The following is a 23,284-nucleotide window of genomic DNA, read 5'->3' as shown; positions in this document are numbered from 1 at the left end:
CATAGTATAGTGATTGTTGACTTGATCATGCAAGCCATGTCTATAAATTCATGTTCAGATAAATTTATTGCATTTAATATTAACTGGTGACTTAAAGATTCTATCAACAAGCTGCACCCTACTTTCTTTGTTTTTTAAGGCAGGTTGTTAAATAATACATAACTAGAATAATAGATATTAACTCTTTCGCTGCGGAATTCTCTGGCACACAATATCCCTTGGCTGCGTAATTAAATTTGAAAATATATTTTTTTTATAAACAAATAGTTTTCACAATTACATTGCATTATATATAAGAGAGAACTTACAAAAGTCATTCCTTGCACTGGAAAACCATTCTGTAGTCCCTGGTGGTATGATATTTTGAAAAGTTTTGAAATTTTGAAAAAAAAACATTTTTTTAGAAACAATAATTTTACAAACATTTTTTTAGAAACAATAATTTTACACAATTACATTGCAAAATATGTTATAGAGAACTTACAAAAGTCATTCCTTGCACTGGAAAACCATTCTGTAGTCCCTGGTGGTATGATATTTTGAAAAATTGTGAAATTTTGAAGAAAAAACAACATTTTTTTAAAAAGAATAATTTTACAAAATTACATTGCAAAATATGTTAAAGAGAACTTACAAAAGTCATTCCCTGCACTGGCAAACCATTCTGTAGTCCCTGGTGGTAAGATATTTTGAAAAATTTTCAAATTCCCGCACCTAGATCAATGCTGTTTTGCACTTTGCTCCATGATGTTACGGACGGCGGTACAAATTCTTCATCAGACACTACACAATCACTGTCACCACTTGAAGTCTTATAAAAACTGTCGCTATTATCGTCACAACTTAATTCACCTTCTGATTCTGAGTCGGAAAATAACAGTTGAGTAACATCATTATCAGACAAGTGTTGACGACTTGACGAAGCCATGTTGTTTACATTCGAACATGCATTTGAAACTGACGTGTCAGAGCACTCAACGCTCGTATGTCAAAGAATTCTAAACGGAGATGTAATTAGCGACATCATACGGATAAAAACAAAACTACAAGTTCAAATAGTTCCAAATACTATCAACAGATGTCAGAAGGCTACTAAAAGCGACGTACTTCGGAAATGCGACACCTGCAGTGAGTGGAAGTATGAACTCGCAATAATGCGACTTCCGCGGAGCAAGGCACCTGGCGTGCTGTGCATAAATGCGACAACCGCAGCGAAAGAGTTAAGGAATATGTTATACCTGGGTTGTTATAGCATTTTGCAACAATACCTTAACATGTGTGGATTTGTAAGTTTATTATGTATTATACAGTGGGACCCTGATTTTAATTCCCTGGTTTTACACCCATATTATACATTGTCTTCATGGTCCCAACAGAGCATAAAGCTATACAATTTTCATGGATTTTACATTTTCGTGCATTTTAAGTTCTCTTAGTTCATTCCCATGTAAACGTAAAATCGAGGTTCCACTGTATGTGTTTTTGTGCATATTTTACATGTTAAGTAGAAAACTTTTTCATGCATTATGTCACAACCCTTACAGCTGCAACACACATTTTCTCATTCTTATTTCAAAATTTTAATTAAAATGTTGTAAGCCTGAGAGATACTAAGCTCTGCATTTCCACTGTTTTCTTCTGAATTCCAGACTTCAGTTAAGATGGAAGATGCGTTTCGGGTGCTGAATGGCAGAGAAGCAGAGCAGTCATCTGAAGGCATTGCAGAGGATGATGACAAAGGAAAACAAACTCCATATGCTAACACAGATCATTTCAAGCGGGTTTTGGAAAGTATGTCATTTCTTACCATATCTTATATATTATACAGTTTCTATGGCTTTCCTTTTATTTACAGTTGGTAAGATAATAAAGTTTTAAAAGAGATTTTAGTCATTTGTTATAATTTTATCTGATTAAAAAGATTCAGTGGTCGAAGAACTTGATTGATGATTGATAGGAGAGCAAATTCCCCAATATGTAGTTCCAGCAAATGGTAATTAGTGTTTAGTTTGAGAGTAGAATAGTTATTATTCTATTTAATAAATGGCATACACCAATGGAGAAGGAATCCCTCAAACACAATAATGCACACACTCCAAATATGTAATTATATAAAATATGTCTCCAGTGCAAAGTTAAAAATGGTGTTTTAAATTAAGGGCCATGCAGTCACATAATGAGACTGTGCTTTGTTTATCAAAATATTTATTAATATTAATTAATATGTAAGTATTACATTTTAAATATATACATCAATTTACCAAGATTATTGCTTTAAAATATTGAAGAATTACATGAGAATATTGTTTGTTTGAACTGAATTGTTGTGTTAAGTTCAGTTTATGCACATATAGGCTAATCATGACTGGACCTACAGTTTAAAGTGGAATTCCAATCACTGTGAAATGAGCCTTCAGTGGATATTGAACCCGGGACTCTTTGATTACAAGGCAACGACGTTACCCCAACAGTATTAAATTATATGTTATGTTATCACAAAATTCAGTTTTTTCACACAAAAATGGTACAAAATAGAAGGAAACTTCGAATTTTGCATAATTTTAAGGATATTTAGGGTCAGCGAAAGTGTCGCACGACATTTTTGCGGACCCTGTGAAAGACTAAATTCTGGTGAAGTATCGGCCGGTATCGGATAATAAATTCCAACTGATACTTTCCAATACAGATACATTGAAATCAGCTCAGCTGTAATTTTTGGTACCTTTTGCATTTGGTGAAAAGGTTTGATAGTTACGATTTTACATGTTTGTTAGGAGAGTTTGAGAAATAGGTCACAGTGGTCATTATATAATGATATCATGAATAATAAACACAACAGAAAGTATTCACAATGTAACAGTAATAAGAATATATCCAGGATGACAGACTTTAACAAGCTCATTCGGATGATGTAAAGGCAAGCTCTGAAGAAGAGATAACCACATTTGCTGGCAGGTAAGAAGTGAACATTTTTTTAAAAATTTATTGTCAGGGCTTGTCAGTGTAGGTTTGTATTGTATTTTGTACACATGAGATAAAATTCTTAAATGAGAAATTTGTATTGAATTTTGCTATTGCCCATTTCTTATAACAAATTTTTGGCACTTAACGTGTGATGTTGATAGCACGTAGATAGTATGATTTTAAAAGATTACATACAGAAGGTACTATGATGTATTGCTATGAAAAGGTTAACAAACATAGAAAGAAAGGTGGCCGAAAAGGCTATGTTCCAGACTGGAGAGAATATTTTATGATTGGGTTGGCCTCCGTGGCCAGGTAGAAATAGATGTAGGGAACAGATAATATGTGAATGTATGTATGTGTGTGTGTGTATCATTTGTCACAGAGTGACTAGATATGTTGATAGAAGAAAAACAAAAAGCTTCCCTGTCTTTTTTTTTAAAAAAAAAATACCCTGGATTTAACTAGGATAAGACATGGTATTTTACAACATTTACTTACATTTGAAAGAGATTAACATACTTTATGAAAGAAATTGCCAAGTTTCATCATAAATTATAATTTCTCCATTTTGATCACAAAAATACGTGTTGTTTGCGAATATGAAATTTGGCAAAGGAGAGTTTCAGAAAAACCTTGATGTAGTGAGGTTATTACTTTCTAAGCTCATCTTTGTACTGGAAGATCTAAGAAGAAAAGTATGGGTGTATTTTATATCAAATGCTGAAATCTTCCAACTGGGATGACATTGTTATTAAAACTGCTACCGGCACACTTACACACAGGAACTTCAAATTTTGCCTAATTTCCTTGGTAGTCTGACTCCTCAGGTGTTTGGAGGTGTTTTTGTGGACCCTGACAAAGACCAAAAATGCTGGAAAAGTTTCTGCCAGTCTTAGTAAATAAAATCCATCTTATTCTTTCTGATGTCAATTTGTATTGGCTAACCTCTATGCTGTGCTGTTGGTGGCTTTTATGGTTTCCTCATTATTAAATAGTGGATAGTAATACGTGTTCAGACTTGTTATATACACACATTTGTGAGAATGTTCTCTGTGTAACAGCAGCTTCTTTTCTTTGATCCAGGTGGTTGTATTCCTGATGCAGCTATGATTCATGCTGCCAGGAAGAGGCGCCAGATGGCTCGAGAAATGGGTGGCGATTTTATTCCGCTTGACGAATCCAAAAGGTCTGTTGCAGTGATCACGTTTCCTTCAGTCTCGGCTGGTCAACAGTTGAAAAATTATATCTTGGTTTTTGTATTTTTTATTTACAACATTTAAATTTTTTTGCACTGTTGGGGAAACCATATAACAAAATGCAGTTTATTTTTTTTGTTACTCATTATTTTTATTAGCTGTTTAAAAGAGGTTGGAATATTCATTCTTATTTCTGTTGTTTTCTTCACAGATTTTAAATTTTTTATGGCAATATAGAAATCATATAATTTTTGTTAGATTTGAAATTCGATTTATCTTTCATGACCCACCTTCTGAACCCTTATAATTTTGTTTTCTCTTAAGTTGCAATGCTAAACTGTCTTACATGCTGGCTTCGTGCAGAAAAATTAGATTGTTGCATGTGATTAGTTACACAGAATGCAGAGCATTCCCTGACATTCGCTACGAGACTTGGCGGCAAGTGGCCCGGCATCAGAGCTTGTCTTTCCCGGTGAATGGGTCAGCGACAGTCGGTAGAGCCGGCTATTAAAATTACAGTTTTCATATTGTGTACTAGCCTTGACTACAGAAGGTGTTGAAAATGATGTCCCCCTTGACTACAGAAGGTGTTGAAAATGATGTCTCTCTGCTGCAACACATTCCTGGCATCTCCGAAGAAAATTGGCATTTACACGTGCAAGTTCGTCTACTGTAATTCTCCCGATTTCTCGTACAATACTCTCTTTTAACTCACGGATGGTGTGAGGATTGTCTTTGTATACTTTATTTTTTAGATTTCCCCATTTTTCTTTCCACTTTTATTCAGAACTGACCCTGTTAATCTAAACTTTTTTACGAGGTTTAATATAGTGGTCCTATATGGAACGGGAACACTAGGAAATTTCGTTGCAAAATGTCATCGCACTTCTCCACAATCCCTCTTTCCAAAGTAACACTCGACAAGATAAATCCTTTGTTGTAATGTAAACTTTTGTGATGCCATATTAAGCCACAATCTTCAACACATGGACACGACACAACACAACTTCCGAGGGAAGATTATACTGGCGTCAGTCTGCAACGTCAACAGAAAGGGAAAGAGAGCGAAGACAGGGAGAGCGAAAAAAACACTCTGTAGCGTGCGACTGTCGCGGACCCGTTCACCGGGAAAAACAAGCACTGATGCTGGGCTGCTTGCTGCCGAGTCTCATAGCGAATGTCAGGGAATGCTCTGTACAATGATTACAAAGTGAAAACCTGGAAAATAGACTTTTGGGGTTAAACTATTTCACTGTTTACGCACTGTAGCTGTGCCTAGGTTGTGCCAAAAATATTGAAATACTTGTTGAGGAGTGTTTATTTTCTGATTCAGAACTTAGAGTTTAGGGATATTATACTTAAAACCAAATCACATCTACCTGTTGTCATCCAATCTAGAACTCGCATTGCATTTTTTCTGTTGAATCATTGCATTGCTACTTACAGATTCTGATATTCCCAACTGTTACTAACTATGATATCCAGCTTATGTTTTCCATGTAACTTACATAGTATTTGTGTAGCATAAATATAATATGTTTAGAAAATGATGTTTTTTAGTGAGATACTAATTCAAAGTCACTAAAATTACATGATCAGTATTTTTTTATTATTTCTCTGGCTCTATTGACAATCTGCATATTCAAGCAGAAATTTATTTTGGATCAGAAGTATTACAGTGTAACCTCAATTTTATGTTTTTCCAGGGACCAAGCTCAAAAAAATTAAAATACTAAAAAATGTAAAATCGAAGAAAATTTTATAACATTGAGACCATCAAGATTGAATGTATAATGTGGGAAAATGTAACATCTGGGAATGTAAAATTGAGATTTCACTTTATTTTGTTCTGTGTGGATTGCCACAATAATTGTTTTTTGCAGATGGTTTGTACACCCACAGTCATAGCAAATGTATTCAAACTTACACAAATGATATACTTGTAGTAGCTAAATATTTATTCTCCATAACATCCTTAAAATATTAATGTTAAAATACTCTTAAGAAAGATGCATGTAAAGAATGCCGAAATATGGAGAAAATGAAAAATTTTGCCACTGCAGGTACATTGTTTATTCATTTTAATACTAGTTTCGCCACAGTGGCCATATTTTAGATTTTATACTATTTTTAATGGTTTTCATTTTGACAGTTATTGCAAAAGTAGTATTGATGTAGGATGATTTTTACTGTCTTCCATAAAATAATGTACATTTCTTGATATTGCAAATGCTAAGTTGCTACTTTGACTATATCATTCTCAGATCAGAGTCTGGAAAGTCCCGGTTAGTCCGAGAAGAAGACGAAAATGAGGCTAGTGATGAAGAAGAAAGAATTGATTTTACAGTGAACACAACTGCAAGGGATAAAGAAAAGAGACGAGAAGCTTTTTTTGCAGCACAAGATGAAGGTAACAGATCTATGAAGTGCTGTAGTTGCCGTTTATTTAAAAACTTTTAATAATAATAAATCCTTGCTATAATTAATTTAAATCATTGCTATTTTCATCAGATATGATTAACTTATATGCATGCAGACTGTGTCTATAGCACAGGAAGGAATATAAGGATGAGATCATCTTACTGCTACTGTCTTCTCTTCATATTTCTTCTCTTCTCTATTACTTATTTTTGCCGATCCCCCCTCAACCTCTTTCAACATTTCAATAGATTAGATTATTTAATGTTAGATTATTTAATGTTATCCTAGGTTGAAGCCATAGTCATCCATTTTTATTATGCATGGACCAGTAAGAAACTTTTGCCAGTATTGACAAAGTACTAAAATAAAATTTATTGATATAATGCAAATGTTACTTGAAATACACGAATGATTCTTTAACCTCATTATTTACTGTATGTAAGCATGTCACTGCACAGCATATTTAGACATTTAGTTACAAAACCCAGGCATATGAACTATATGTTTGTAAACAATATTATTATATTATTATTATATATATATATAATAATAATAATGACATGGCAAAATTTTGCATTACACGCACACACACTTGCTCCCTCTCTCTCCCTCCCTCACCACTTTATATTTCTTCTGTGTAATCAGAACCATGTATTTTAGAAAAGTTGTAATAAGAATTGTAGTTCAATAATATTCAGAACCGCATTAGATCTCCAATGCAGTTTTCTTATAAGATTCTTTGAAAGAAGTCATATCATTAACTAGAATCACTTTACACAAATGTTGGTAATATCCTGATGACATGAAGAGTTACACAAAAATGAACATGTCACCACATGGTTCTGTGATGAGCTCCTGAATCAATATTTGAATTGTTACTTTACAAAGTAATAAATAAAGGACTTTTTAGACATGAAATATCTATACTTAAAGAATGAGAAGGGAGCTACACTTTACACCAGAAGCATGTTATGACTAGAGGCATGCATATTTCGTTTTTGACGAAAATACAAAATGTGAAATATCACATTGTGATGTTAATTTTTCATGTTTCTGAATTGTGTGGGGTGCATTTTCCTACCCTCTTTTGTCACGAAATAGACTCTTAAACATGAAATTTAGAGTTTTTTTTACTTCCACGACACTTTCCGAAGTCAGAATTATCCTGCGAGTTATGCAATTCACGGAAAATTGAATATTTCTGCTGTAAATATTTGAGAAGCAAAAATGGACCTCTTTATACAGGAATAAACTTAATATTCTGGTAACTACATAAATGTGTGATTAGAGGGAATATGTTTATTTTGTGTAGTAAGTGCAGTTTTTAAATCAAATTTAGGATTATATTCACAATTTTAAGACCAAAATGTCATTTTATATACTGCTTTTCCACCGCTATAACAGCGAAATTTTATTTTATTTACCCGAAATTGACTGTTTTTGTACCGAAATTTTGCTTTTATATTTACCAAAAATATGTGCCTCTAGTGATGACATGTGGGACTAGGAAAGCAACTGAATATGATTTTATTTTGCACATGCATAATAATATAATAATAACAACTATCATCATCATATTATTATGCATGTGCAAATTTGAACTTGCAATGCAAAATAGTTATGATTGTGTAGCTGGATATTACTGTTTTATTATTATTTAGGGAAGGGACCGATTAATCGGTACTCTATCGGTATCTGCCGATATAGGCATATCGGTTTATCGGTAAAATTACCGATTATTTCACCGATCTGATATATATAGATTATTATCTGATAATTTAGTGCAAAATTCTGCCATTTTGTTGTAATTTCTATGGATAATATCCATGCCCTACTTTCTAAAAAGTAAATGACTAAATATGCAACTTCTTTTGCACTGCAGTCACCTTGAAACACACATTTCTTAAAGAGGTCAGTGAACCTTTCAGGTTTTTCAAGGACCATTTCTAATCTTATATCGGATCGGTAGAATATCGGTTATCGGTATCGGTAAATTTTATATCGGTACTTTATCGGTATCGGCCAAAATTTCATATCGGCCCATCCCTATTATTATTATTATTATTATTATTAATAATAATTTGGCTTGTCAAAGTTAAATATTTTCTTCTGAAACTGTAGTTACCACTAATTTTAAAATCTATGCATTCCACCTATTCGATGCTCAAACAAACATTCCCCACCTAGGAATTTCCACTTTGATCACTGGGTAAGAATTCAATTAATTCAGAAAACACTATCCTTGATTCGTTTACTGTATGCAGGAAGCAACAAATCTACAAACATACTCTATGTGAACTTTGGACAACCTGTGCTTGCTCCTTAATGTGCAATTTCAATTTCCACAATTGAAATTTATTGTAAACAACATTGCATTGTGATTTTATATTATTCTTTAATAAATAAAAAAAAAGGAATACTATGTGTGGGCAAATGAAAGAGACACTGACTTATTGTGAGGACCATTTTTGACAAACTTCAAAGTTTTATTCATAGACAACTGGGACTTCATTGTTTTTCCACTTTTCTCTACCTGAGTAGGCAAGAAAAGTAATAGGTTTTTATTGAATTGATTGATTGATTGAATTGGTGTTTTAAGTCCACTTTATGCACAGAAAGGCTAATTGGGACTGGACATACAGTTTAAAGTGGGATCCGAACCACTGTGCCTCCACCGGGTATCGAACCCGGGACCCCTTGATTACAAGGCAACGACACTACCACTATGCCATCTGGGAGGCCTAATACACTAGTGTCAAAAACTTAAGCGTAATGACCGTTCGAGGATAGAGGGCCCGAGAAACGTAAAGAAACCACACCAAAGGGAGCCACCATACCAACATACCACACATACACCACAGGCCACATATACAAGAAACCATGGTAGCAGACGTCGCACACCACAAATGAAAAAAATGGACCAAAACACATACCACAAAGACACTTGGAATGCACTGGAGGCACAGAAAACAGTTTAATATGGGGTATGGTCACCCCGAACAGACACACATGACTGGCACCGACGCTCCATCCTGAAGATCAGGTTGTTGAGGAGCTCTTGGGGAAGCTGATTCCACTCCTCCCGAAGAGCAGTGCAGAGCTCTGTCCTGGGGGGTGGCTGGCAGGTTCCCACACGTCTCCCCAATATGTCCCACGCATGTTCAATAGGGTTAAGGTCGGGAGATCGCGCTGGCCACTCGATTCGTTGAATGTCTTTAGTCGCTAGATAGTCGTCCACCAGTTTGGCTTGATGAGGACAGGCATTGTCATCTATGAACAGAAACTGTGGGCCGACTGCGCCCCTAAAAAGTCGAACATGGGTATGAAGAACCTCGTCCCGCTAGCGCTGCTCAGTGATGGATCCAGCATCGAACACGTGCTGGTCCGTATGACAATTCACCATAAAGCCTGCCCAGACCAGTACCCCACTACCACAATACTGATCCCTTTCCACAATGTTAATGGGATGAATGTGGGTTCCCTGTTCGCACCAGATTGTATGCGATGGGAATAGTTCTGGGCACTGTATCGGGATTCATCCGTGAACAGTACGTGGCTCCATTCATTGCGGGTCCAATGACGATGTTCTCTACACCACAGTAAATGGGCCATTTTTGCACTGCAGTCAGTGGAACACATGTTACTGGTCGTCGGGCATACAAACTACTGGCATCCAGTCTCCAATATACAGTTTGGCGTGAAACTCGCACCCCTGAGGCGACTGCAAGCTGTGCTGACAGTTGCCGTGCAGGCACGGTTAGATAGCGGTCCTGTTGTGGAGTTGTTGCACGTGGACGACCTCCACCGGGTCTACGACTGACGTCTCCCGTGTCCAGAAACTGTTTCCACAACCTGGACACAGCACACTGTGGCACACTGAGGGCTCGTGCTACTGCTGTCTGGGTGTCGCCTCGTTCCAGGCGCCTGATGATCCGACCCTTGGAAAACTCGTCCAAATGATGTCTTTCTGCCATATTTCTGCTGTGTCTTGCCACATTCAACTTGGCAGTATCTTCCGCTCACTACAACAGACGTACACAGAATGCACGCATTTCGGCTCCAAGCACAAGTGTTCACTTTCCTCCCATAGAGGGCCAGGTTAACGCTGGCGACGCTCTGTTCAATCCTCCTCATCAACAATACGCGTCGTCTACCGCATTTTTTGTGCCCGCAACACTCTCCTCGGCTTTTAAATGCAAATTTTAGCATTATGCTTAAGTTTTGGACACTAGTATAATAGGTTTTTATGTGGCAAAGGAGTATTAAGACCTGTTGTAATGATCTGGTAATTCAGTTTGTATAGACAACATTTAAAGTGACAAAAAGACATAAACTGAAAAAGAGACAAACAGGAGCGTGAGGGATACATGCAATCAACATGAATGCCACAACTCCAAAGCTTGGATATTTTATTTAATGGCTGCTCTCTTCTAGGTTCTGGTGTAGACAGTGATAAAGCTGACGAGGAGCTGGAAAATTGGGAATCTCAGCAAATCAGAAAAGGTGTCACTGGAGCTCAGGTGGGAAGAATTTTATTTGGATAGGGACAGCAAGTTAGATAGAACTTGTCTATTTATCATGGCTTTGGTAATTTTGTCTGAATGTGTTTAAATATGTATACATTCCATATATAGAAAGTGGTTCAAACACCCACATCAGTTCCTTGCACTTCATTCTCAAAATTGTCAACTCAGCGCATAAGAGAAAGTTGTGTATGTTATTTCTTCATTAGGTATACATCAGCCTTTGACATATTTCACAACAGAAAATTGGAGATGTTCACTTCAGATAAGACCAATTCAGTTGAAAATCTCTTTAAAGTGCTTCAATTAATCTGAAATACATCTATTTGCTTTACACTGGATTGGAATCCAGTATTAGTTGCTGGTCTGTCTCAATGTCTTCTTATTAATTAACATATAAGTGTCAATGCTTTCAATAGTAATGTAATCAATCAATAATTCTGTATGACTCTGAAACACCCACAGTATTTCAGTTACTCTGCTACTTAGTTTTGCAGTTTCTTTCTCACCCCGCTGTGGGTTTAAAATTCCAAATAGCATTTACTATATGTCCTGATGTATTTAATCCACGTTGGAATACAGCAAATTTTGATGAATTGATTCAAATAGCTTAAGGAGTTTCTTAATTGATTGTAAGCACTGTGAGGCCCTGCTTCTGAATTTCTATATTTTCCACTTTCCTGCATGAGATACTTAACCGTTCCATTTCCAGTGTGCTGGAATGTTTTACATAAAAACCTAAAGAAAGTATTATCGATACCAATGTCGATATTATCGATATTCAAAATATATTGAACTTCGATATCGAAAAATCGATCACACAACCCTAACGGAAACACAAAATGTGAAATAACACACTGCAATGATCATTTTTCATGTTTTTGAAAAGTGAAGTGCATTTTCCTAACATGTTTTTGTCACAAAATAAAGTAAAATGAGGTGCAAAATGGGAAATAAACTCCTAAACACAAAATTTAGAGTTTATTTACCAACACAACACTTTCTGAATTCTAAATTTTCCTTTGAGTTATGCAAAGCATGGCTGCTGTAAATATTTAAGAAGCAAAAATGGACTCGACACAGGAATAAACTCAATACTTTGTTACCTACATAAATGTACTATTAGAAGGAAAATGCTTATTTTGGTAATAGGTAGTTTTTAAATGAAATTCAGGTTTATATTCACAATCTTAACACAAAAAAGTCATATTATATACGGGTCATTCCACATCAAATCAACGCAAAAAACTAAGATTTTGACACCCACCAACTCCGATTTTGATGAAATTTCGTATACACCTTTCCTTTATGGTTGAAAGAAACCCCCTAAATGTTTTTCACTCTATCTCAAACGGTTTTCATTTTACAGCACTTTGAAATGTCATCAAATCAGTGTTGTCTGTCAGTCTTAACCTCTTAACTGGGTAATTTCCTCGTCGAAAGCCCAATCTGTCCTGGGAATTTTTGTTGATAAATTGATGAATTTCGTAAACCAATATTTGAGTTAATATTTCTGTGCTCCATGGCATACCATTTAGGTATTGTTTATTCTTTTATTGGTCCTTCTTGTACTTTTTACAATATGCGAGATTTACAACTACAATATATCTCGGATTTCCTCAGCAGGAAAAACATTCCGTCGCTTCCGATTTGCCTGAGCCATTATTGCATACGCGATAGAACTGAACGTCGGGCTGTGTTCGTTGCTTCCCGCTAACTCTAACGGTTACAACAGTCTGGAAGTCAGAGCCATCTGGTGAAACAAAGAAGAAAGTAATTGTACGAAGTATCTCGTCATACACAACAGATATCAGCAGTAAGAACATGAGAACGTAGTATCCCGTCATGCCCATTATAAATCAGTAGAGCCAGAACGGAGTATTACGTCATACCCAGTTAAGAGGTTAAGACCCTCGACACACGATACAACCAGACATATATTTGGGGCCCAAATTTTGAGAAAAATGAGCATTTTCAAAGAGCTTTAACTCAATCCGGAAAGCAGTAACAGAGCTCAAAAATTTTCTGCTGAAACTTTGCATGTACATGATTCCTCTAAAAAAATATATAGCTCTGATATTTCATTTCTATTTACTGCATCAAGAGGGACCTGTAAAAAATTTCGAGATTGATATTACATGATAACAAAGTTACAACAAAGTTTGGCAAAAACAGACAAATTTACATTATTAGTTATAATTATAATTATTTACTTTTAATGAACTAACATGCAATTACAAAAAAATTTTAGCTCTGATATTTCATTGCTTACCTACTAAAAAGAATATCCTATACATTGATTTGCCTTCAAAATTGAATATCAGTCAGTTTTGACCCTACATTTCAGCCATTTGCATTAGATGTGGTAAAAAATGATACAGAACATAAAATGTATCCTGAAATGTACTGAAAACAATGTTTTTTACTCCAGATTTCTATATTTTTTCTTAGCTGAGTTATCATAATTATCGCAACTGTCTGCATAGGCCAAAAATGTTGCAAGTCATGAAACAAAAATGGCCGCCATTTTCAAACCAAGTCTAGTTTTAGAAAAATAATGCCTGTTTTGAACTACCCTTGTACAGGGGTTACAACGACAAACAAATGAAACATTTTAAAAATGGTCGATCGACCAGTGAAATTTTAGGCAATTTCCAAAAAATGTAAAATTTTCGTTAGAAGGAATAAAAAAACCAAAAATTTTATTTTTTGTAGAGAAAGAGCATGTCTTTGCAATGATTTTCAACATCAAAAATTTTTGGTTCCATCATACCCACATGATGAAAATTCAGATTTTCGTAACCTCTTTTCCCACCACAAAAGTTAGGCTACAAATCCATTTTTGGTATTTTTATAGGCATTTGTAAATTTTTTTGAGTACTAATGTATTTTTTTCTGAAATCCTCATTATTTCATTGAACTATGTATAACATTTCAAAGAGATCTGATGATTGGTTAAGGAGAAAAGAAATAAAATGTAAGCAAGGGTATCTTGTGTAGAGGGTCTTAAGAGTGACAGACAACACTGATTTGATGGCATTTCAAAGTGCTGTAAAATGAAAACCATTTGAGATAGAGTGAAATAAATTTAGGAGGTTTCTTTCAACCATAAAGTAAGGGTGTATACCAAATTGCATCGAAATCGGAGTTGGTGGGTGTCCTGACCTCGTTGAAATTGTGTGGAATGACCCATACTGCTTTTGATCTCAAAATGTGCCTAGTACCGAAATATTGATCTTTTATTCATCATAAATATGTGACCCTACTTAATACCTGCACTGAATATTAATATCAAAGATACATAAAATACAAAAACGTTCATAATATTTCTTGAAAATGTATTTGTATTATTAGAATAAATGAACATAGTTTGAGAAATAAGTACTTTTTGCAGTGGCATCTCAAAGTGCAGTGGATTCTTTTGAAGTATTAAGCCTTAGCCTCGCTCACTGTTTTTTGTTTTTTATTCACCCTCTCGCCAGTTTCTTCCTGCATTATATCTTCTCTCAGTAATTATCTTATTCTTGATTTTCCTCAAGGTTTTCCCTCCACATGGTTTTGTACTATTTTCTTTGTAACCTCTTCTCATCACAAGACTAGGTTCCCTTAATTCTTTGTGGTTTCTTCACCATTCACTATTGTTTTTTTATAACCTTAATACGTCCCCAACTCTGCTTCATATACTATCATGGGTGTTGTATAATTCCTTTATGTTCTTATTTCACTAGTTTTTAATGGCAGTTTTGGTTAAGCATTTCTGTCATTACAATTCTTGTTTTATTTCCAGCTTGCATCCTTTCTGTTATTTATTCTTCTCTGCTGTTATGGTCTTCAACTGTTGTTTCCAAATAGTTGAATTATTCAACTTCTGTGAAGTTAGATGATTGATCCCCAAAGGATCTAATTTTATTTTCTGTTTACTTACATGTATTTATTATTGTGAGTTAAATAATTTTTTACTTTTCTACAGTTTCAGTGGAACAGTGATAAAAAATATACAACTAATAATTGCAATATGCTACATAATTGTGTTTATTTTCAATTATTCAAAAGAAATTGAATATCCCACACAATTTAGTTTGATGAGATTAAAATGCCCAATTGTACTTAATTGCATGCAGATTGTCCATGTTGTCACATTCATGGAAGTACCAATTAAACTATACTTTTTGTTTGTAGTGACTAAACTTTGTTACTTAATTTTTTTACTCAATTTCACACATATTTTTCAAGAATTATATTACATTCTTTGTGTGTCAAGACATGAGTAATAAAAATTAAGTTTAGTCGCTACAAAGAAAAAGCATAGTTTTAATGAGTTTTGTCAGTTGTGCTGTAGCTATTAGATGATACATTTACACAGTATTTAACTTATACAGGATGATAGTGGAATACTAATCTTATTTAAAGTAAAGTGTCACACTGCAACAGGATTATGGAGGGGATGATAGTGGCATGGGACACATGTCCCATCATGTATTGTTACAGCACTGGTATTAGCAATTCAAATGTAGATCAAGTTGAGTGGAAATTGCTGCCATTCCCAATCACCTCCAGTCAACCACTGATGATGTTGCTAACTTAGATTACCCCTTAACCATCAAGGAACTAGCTGTCAAGGTCAAGATTAACGTAGATGCTGTGAAAAAAAATGCCAAGGACCACTTTCATATGCGCAAAGTGTCAGTGCAGTGGGTTCTGCATTTACTCGTACCTTTCCAGAAAGAAGTTGGTCAACTACTCACTGAAATTTTGGCCATGTATCAAGAAAATCAACTCTACTAATTACGCAGGTTACATGTGGTTTACCACTTCAATCGCACAGTCCTGACAATTAAAGCATCATAAGTTAGCACCTTCCAAAATGGCATGTCATATTTTCGTGTGGCAAAATGATAATCACAGTCTTCTGGGACCAAAACTATGCTGTGCTTGTAGATTTTCTGGCAACAGGTATCGCGATGACCAGTATCATTGTTAGTGAGAGGCATCAAGACCATAGGTATAATATACCCAGCGGAGGTGTCTGTATCTTGCAAGATGGCTCCCCATTAGACAGTTCCAATGTTGTGCAAGTAGAAGCATTCTTTTCCCCTTAATTTGGCAACACCTGATTTCCATCTCTTCACCTCCCTGAAGTTATTTTTGAAAGTGGCACTTTCTGGATGACGACACCCTGTACTCGGGTGCATACAGAAGAGCACTTCGTAAGATATAATACATTTTTAAATGATTGTTTTGTATTTGTGAAGTAGTTCTCTGTGATTATAAATTAACAGAATTGTATTTCTCTTTGTGTTCACAGTTAGCAGCTGCTCAGCAAGAAGTGCTGTATCAGCAATACATCGATGCCTCTGGCTTCTCTATGACTCCGTCTGAAATTCCCCAAAGCACTCCAATTCCAGTGGTACAAGAACCTCAGCTGCAGTACCCAGCAAAGAGTGAAATTGTTACACCCGAATCAATTGTGTATAAGTTTAAAGAGAGGTAAGATTTCCAATTTCAAGCCAGAGCACGTCGAAAGTCACTGAAAATATTTATAAATCACAGGTTATCAAGAAAGTATGTTCTTAAATAAAATATGGTACAAAGTATATTGTGGTTAGTTAACCTTTCGGGACACACACTTAATTTACTTACGCAAGCAGTCACATGTTGTACTTTTTACGTGGATAAATTAGCTGCTTTCACAAGCTCAATTTATTTTGTTTTACATGACTGTTTTTTATGTTTATATTTTATTTTTAATTGTTTTGATTTATTTTTATTGGGTAAGATTATTTTATTAATTTTTGAGGCATGCTACACAATGGTTTGGATCCAAATTTAAACTCTAGGTACAGTCCCGATTAGCCTATATGTGCATAAAGTGGCTTGAAACACCTATTCTAAGTTTCTAAATTCTTTTTCAAGAATAGAAAAGAACTTTAGTTATGTAAGAGAAAAGGTAAAGGTAAAGTGCTCCCCTGTGCATAGCACCACGCCATGAAGGCGTATAGGGGGTGTGGGGGTAACACCCTACACTTTCTTGATCCGGTCGTGAGTGGGGGTGATGTGATCAGCATCATGCCCCTGACTGCCCCTGACAGGTAAACAGCACAAGAATGGGTCCGTAATTGCACTGAGTGACACTTACAAGGTACGGAAGAAGACTGATCTGGTTTTTTGCTGAGACTGCAATGGAAGCAAATGTACAGAGGGTGAAGGAGATGACTATCTGACAGTCGAATGATAATAGACAGTGCAGCAACTGGAATATGGCTTGTTTAGCCCACAGCATAATGAATGAATTTCTCACAAATGTACTCACGGTGTGCAAAGGTGATGAGATAGAATATAAGGTGCAAATTTGGTTGACACAGCAAACCAGTGACTTTTATGCTTTAAGTATTGGGCACAATAAAGGATTGGGATAAATGCTTCCATATTGGTGGGAATTATGCTGAGAAGCAAGGGAGTATGTACTTATACAGTGGACTCTTTGTAACTTGAAGAACTAAAGAAGGTATAAAAAAAATCTAATAACAAAAATGATTTCAAGTGGAATAAACTTCTTTTTTAAATTACCGAATACTTCGAATTATCCAAGTTTGAAATCCACTGTAATAATAAACAGTTATTAAGTTTGTGTCATTAGTTGTATAGTTGTTGTTTGTGATGCATTTAGTCACATTTCCTCATTTTTATGTATCTTTTGTTATTAAATCAGTAATGTTATATATTCTTTTCACAGGTTAAATACATTAAATGAAGTACATCGGCGTCATATTCTTGACAGAGATAAAGTTCAGGATGACTTGGTTACCACGCATTCTGATATCAAGAAATGCGAGACAGGGGGACCAGCTTTAGCGAAGCGCTTCAAATTTTACCAAGAGTTGCGTGGGTATGTCACAGACTTGGTAGAATGTCTTGATGAGAAGGTGGGTTAATATATTCGACTTTCGGGGGGACTCATTGTGTGTGATTGGAAAGGGTTGTAAATTTTTTTGCAGTTCTTTTATACAAAATAAATTCAACATATTGGTTTGTGAGCTTGAGTGTTTGCAACTTCACAAAATAGTTCAGGTCATCAGTAACAAAACCCTTTTCAGTCAGAAGCATGGGGCAGATGCATCTTCTCTGTAAAATTCCTTTCGTATTTTAGGCGTATAGTTGTGATAATGTGTGTGTGTGTGTGTGAGAGAGAGAGAGAGAGAGAAAGAGAAAGAAAGAAGGGGGAGGGGAGGGATGAGCTTGAGAATGGTAGAGCATTAAGAGCAGGCATTAAACAACATTCAAATTTGGAAATCCATTTTGTATGCTTCTGTGACTTTGTTTCGCCATGGGGGCGAATTTGTGGTCTTACGTGACCTGTACATTGTGGCTAATTGACAGAGTAAGAGCAGCATATTATCAAGTTTTTTCCAACAATACATTCGAAATAATAATTGTTTGGATTAAAAGATAATGACTAAAAAGAAATGAATGTAGTAGTTGTAATGTTACTTCAGAAGCAAATAAGAAGTAAGATGGTAGAGTATAATGTTATTACAATGAATTTCTGATATTCCATAACACTCTTTTGTTACTCAACTTGACCAGTGGCAGGATTATGTCTTACATTTATGTGTTTCAATGGCAATTTAGTTTGATGTTCAATTAGTGATAATTTGTTTAGTTGTCGTAAATTCTTAAAGGTGAATTTTGAAGAAAAAAAGGACACTTGTAAAGAGCTACTTGCAAGAAAAGATTGCAACTTTTAATTTCATCCAGGTAACAAATGAAATTATATTATCAGCAGGCAATCCAAGTGGAATCGCAACTTTTCAACCACCTGTGCCTTCTGAGAGGGAAGGGAATTTTTTGTTGCTGGTTTGATCATGCTGACAATGGCTGTTTAGTTTTTGGATGTTTCAATCCTCTAGGAAACAAAAAGATATCTGAATTAACTGTACTTCGAATTATCTTTTATTCAGCTGACAATGGATTTGCACAATCATTCACATGTATCTGTGGAAAAATCATATTTTTGATTTAATATTTTTATGATGTAATGTTTTTCGGTTAGTCCTATCAGAAATGTTAGATTGGAAATTCACTGAATGAGGTAAATATAAAGCTATACCCTCTGCATTACACAGTGCCATTAAACGTAGGTCCAGTCCCGATTAGCCTTTCTGTGCATAAAGTTGACTAAAAACAACAGTAGTTCAGACAGTTCAGTCATACAACCCACACATCATTATTGTCTGCTTTAACTATCTTATAAGGAACAATTTTCTGATCTTTTTCTACCATTGATCAATTCTGACCAACTTATGACTGTAAAGCAAAAAATTATTTACAAGAAGATTGTGACTCCACATTTATAAAGAAGATGAAATTTCTGCAGTGTTAGAAAAGAAGGTTACTTTTCCATGGCTAGAGGTGGTGGATTATGTCTGCATGGAAATAAGACAATCTTTTGAGTAACCTGAACTGAAGATCAGCTGCTAATTCTGAAGATGAGATGTATAATTTGCTAAAATATAAGTTAACATATTAAAACCGCATATGAAAACAATTTGGTTGATCGTGGTTTATCATGAGAATGGAAGGTGTAATTTCTTTTGGCTGTAGAGATCTATCTCTAAGATGGAAGAACAGATTGGAGGCATTGTAGGCCATGAAAATAAAATCATTGCATGTGTGCATATGGAGAATTTGATCAAGTTCAATTATTTTCATAAGTTTTGTATGTAAAGACCTGGGTGGTGTTGGGATATCAAGAGTATGGTTTTTTGGGTAGATATAGTAGTATAATTGGAGAATGAGGATTGGTGACCTTATATATTATTTCACTGTGTGTGGTGTGTGCGTGTCTGTGTGTGTTTGTATTGTGATTTCATTTTGTATCGTACAATCAGACTAGTGGCAGATGTGGTGGTGTTTTATAAGATTAGTAAGACGAGACTAGTTTTCAGTCATTATAAAATGAAAAGTTTCTTCACTGTGCTAAATTTACAATAAGACTTATTGGTTTTACACATTGTAAATATGCAGTATAGCTCCATACAATGTTACTTCAGATTTATTGACATATGCATGTACCTGGCTTGAAATTCATATTTTTAATGCCTGTTAGTAGGATGACTGGCAGCCACCAATAATATAGATGATAATGGGAAATATTCATATTCATGATGGAAAATATGATGTTGATTGTGAACAAATGCTGTAGACACATGGTTATTCGCCGCTAATAACTTTCTTGAAAATTGTTCTTGTTGCAAACTTTTCAGCACATTCTGGGTGACTTTCTTTTGGAAGTTCTGCTAATGAAATTCATTGCTCCACATATTCTCAGTGTTTTGATGCTACAAAAAGCATCTTTTAGAAGTGATGCATTTGTAATGCATTTAAACAATATTCACAGCGTTAAATATGTATTAGCAATATATATATATATATATATATATATATATATATATATATATATATATTAAAAAAGTTGCTAATTTGTAACATCAAGACAGTAAGGATATAGAAAAGTTTTACTACATTAGGAACTTTGATTTTTTATTTACAAATCAAAGTTTACAGATCTGATATTTCTGAACTTTACTGCATAACCTACCATTTTGTTCTTGTTATGAATATAGGGGCATAATTCATTTAGCTTGTTAAATGAACTTCTAAGTTTCTTTTTCTAAGCAAAAGTGCCGTGCTCACATGCAGTAATACATGGATGTAATTGTATCAATAACTTATTGTTATTGGTAAATTTTATGTTGGTACTCTTTGGTATTGTTAAAAATTTCATATGAAAGCATTAGCCTGATCTTGGAAATCAATGTAGAATGCTTGTGGTAACATGCAATTAGAACTGAAATAATTTATGTTGGAAAGTGCAAGGAATCAGACAGTATTTGCATTTTACTAGAAAATTGGGTATGTCGCAAAACAACTTAGGTTATAACTATTTGCATTAAGTTACTAAATTTGTATTGTATCTAAAGATATCCATTTGGCAGTTACGCGGAGAGAAGTAGTTCACTGTAATGAACTTACGGTTCCACATTCTTTTTATCAGACAGGTGGTAAAATCAATCACGAGCAACAACTGCATGGCAAAATGAACCATTAAGTTTATAAGAGTGAATTGAATTTGTATGGAATGGAGAGTGTAACAGAGGACATACTCAAATCCTAGTCCTTTCTTCCTTTGAGGACACGTCATCTCTTAATTGACATGAAGAGAATCTTGTTTTAAATATTTATTGTTAGAGTGCCTGAATATATATTTTGTACATTTAGATTTTGTATAGTAGAACCCCGATATTACGTAGCGAGAGTTTACATTTTCCTGCATTATACATTCAATCCTCATGGTCCCTATTGAGCAAAATCATATAGAATTTTAACAGATTGTACACTTTTAGTCTCCCAAAAACTGTAAACTCAAGGTTCTACTGTATTTGTTTTTAGAATATTTTCCGTGTCAGAAATAGTCAGTACACACAGTACGATTAGCAAGTCAGGCAAAAATCCCACAACACATACATTATTTAAAACTCTGAAATATTTTAGGTTGTAATGACTTGAGGTAGTTGAAAATGGAGGCTTTTTGAGTAATGAGGAATTTTTCTGTAATCCAGATAACATATTAAGTTTTCGAGTGAGTTTCTTTTCTTATTATAAGTCTACTTTTATGCACAGATAGGTTAATTGGGACTGGACCTACAGTTTAAAGTGGGGTCTGAACCAGTATGTGCCTCCACTGGGTATCAAACCTGGGACCCCTTGTAGTGCCTTTAGTGTTGAGAGATGCATCAGCTTTATTTCTACATTCCTTGTATCAACAAGAAAATTATCAATGTATGCTTTATCCTCCTCTACCCTTTCCCTCTGTATATTTGCTCCGAAACACAGCTACTGCGTAAGTGCCTCTATAATACTTAGTTAATTCAAATTTGTCCATGGCATCAGGTATAATGGCAGTTGTTTGTCCGCAGGTTCCCCTTATTGATCAGCTGGAGGTTCGGATGCATTCGACTATCAAGCAGAAGTCCGAGCAGCTTATTGAACGAAGAAGGCAGGACATAAAAGACCAATCAGAAGAACTTTCATCCCTTTCAAGTCAGTATGTTATTTTTGAATAAGGGGCATTTGGGAAGTGTTTTACAAGGAGGTGGATACTAAATGCCTGTATTTTCTACTTGAACGTTTTCTATATGCTAGAATGTTTGTTTTGCATGTTCAGAAATGATTTTTTTTTGTATTTTTTGAGTCTTCTCTGATATTAGTGTATGAGTGAGAGAGGGAGAGCTTAATTATTTATCTGTCTCATTGCTTATTTGGTGTACCATACAAAAGTTCATTTTTTTTAATGTGGCTTTTTTGCCAGTCTACACAAATATTCCAAACCTAATCAAGTGCCTGTGTATATAAAGGGAAACCTTGCTACTTCAAAATTCAACTAAGAGAGATTCACTTCAAATTACCCAAACTTTAGGATACATGTGCTATTTTGCAGGTAGAAATGAAGTAGGGATTAAATCCACCCACGAGAAAAAATTTAAATGTGTTGAGAACTTCATAGACAGGGAACGGATTTATATGTAAATACGTATGTATGTATGAAGCTTGAACCAGTTATTTTTGTATTATTTCCATATTTCAGAACATTTCTCAACATATACTCCATAATCGCGCAATAACTACATGACCCCGTGTGACTGAAAGAGTTGGGCGAATTTCTTGCAAAAAACTGACAAAATTTGAAATAGACTATCATTGCTTCTTGCGATATTGAACACAGTTTTAGTCAATATAAATCCATCTTAAGAGACAACAAAAGGAAATTTACATTCAAATACTTACAACAAAATTTTGTTATTCATTGTTTTGGAAACACAAAGTGAAAACACATTTTGTGTTGTTTTACAATTAATGTCAATGCAATCATACTGTATTTTATGTAGTGTATTTTTTGCAATTTTAAGTTCTACATATTTAGCATATTTTTACTACATATAAATCTGTTCCCTGATCATAAAACTTCAGTACAATAAAGTCAGATATGTTGCATAAACAAGCATAAATTTCTGGAATTGATTACATTTCAATACAAACTCATGGTATTTTTATCAACCTGTGCCTCTGGTTTTTGTTATAGGTAACAATGATTTTTCATGTAACATATCTGATGTTATT

The 23,284-nt window shown here is 34.8% G+C and overlaps 1 protein-coding gene across 2 annotated transcripts in view; it reads left to right on the top strand.

Moving 5' to 3' along the window:
• Positions 1 to 23,284, top strand: part of LOC145988681 (PAX3- and PAX7-binding protein 1) — a 70,361-nt gene that overhangs the window by 16,777 nt on the left and 30,300 nt on the right. For both annotated transcript variants that reach the window (XM_083123756.1, XM_083123755.1), the window contains exons 3-9: positions 1,650 to 1,791; positions 4,051 to 4,153; positions 6,428 to 6,573; positions 11,019 to 11,104; positions 16,413 to 16,594; positions 17,841 to 18,030; positions 22,084 to 22,207. In XM_083123756.1, the coding sequence (XP_082979882.1) occupies positions 1,650 to 1,791; positions 4,051 to 4,153; positions 6,428 to 6,573; positions 11,019 to 11,104; positions 16,413 to 16,594; positions 17,841 to 18,030; positions 22,084 to 22,207 (973 nt within the window). The remainder of the gene's footprint in view (positions 1 to 1,649; positions 1,792 to 4,050; positions 4,154 to 6,427; positions 6,574 to 11,018; positions 11,105 to 16,412; positions 16,595 to 17,840; positions 18,031 to 22,083; positions 22,208 to 23,284) is intronic.

Source organism: Lepisma saccharinum, chromosome 6, assembly GCF_977018435.1.
Source record: "Lepisma saccharinum chromosome 6, izLepSacc3.1, whole genome shotgun sequence".
In the NCBI taxonomy this organism is placed as follows: Eukaryota; Metazoa; Arthropoda; class Insecta; order Zygentoma; family Lepismatidae; genus Lepisma; species Lepisma saccharinum.
Note: the sequence above shows the minus strand (reverse complement) of the source record. Positions and strands in the feature narration are given on the sequence as shown.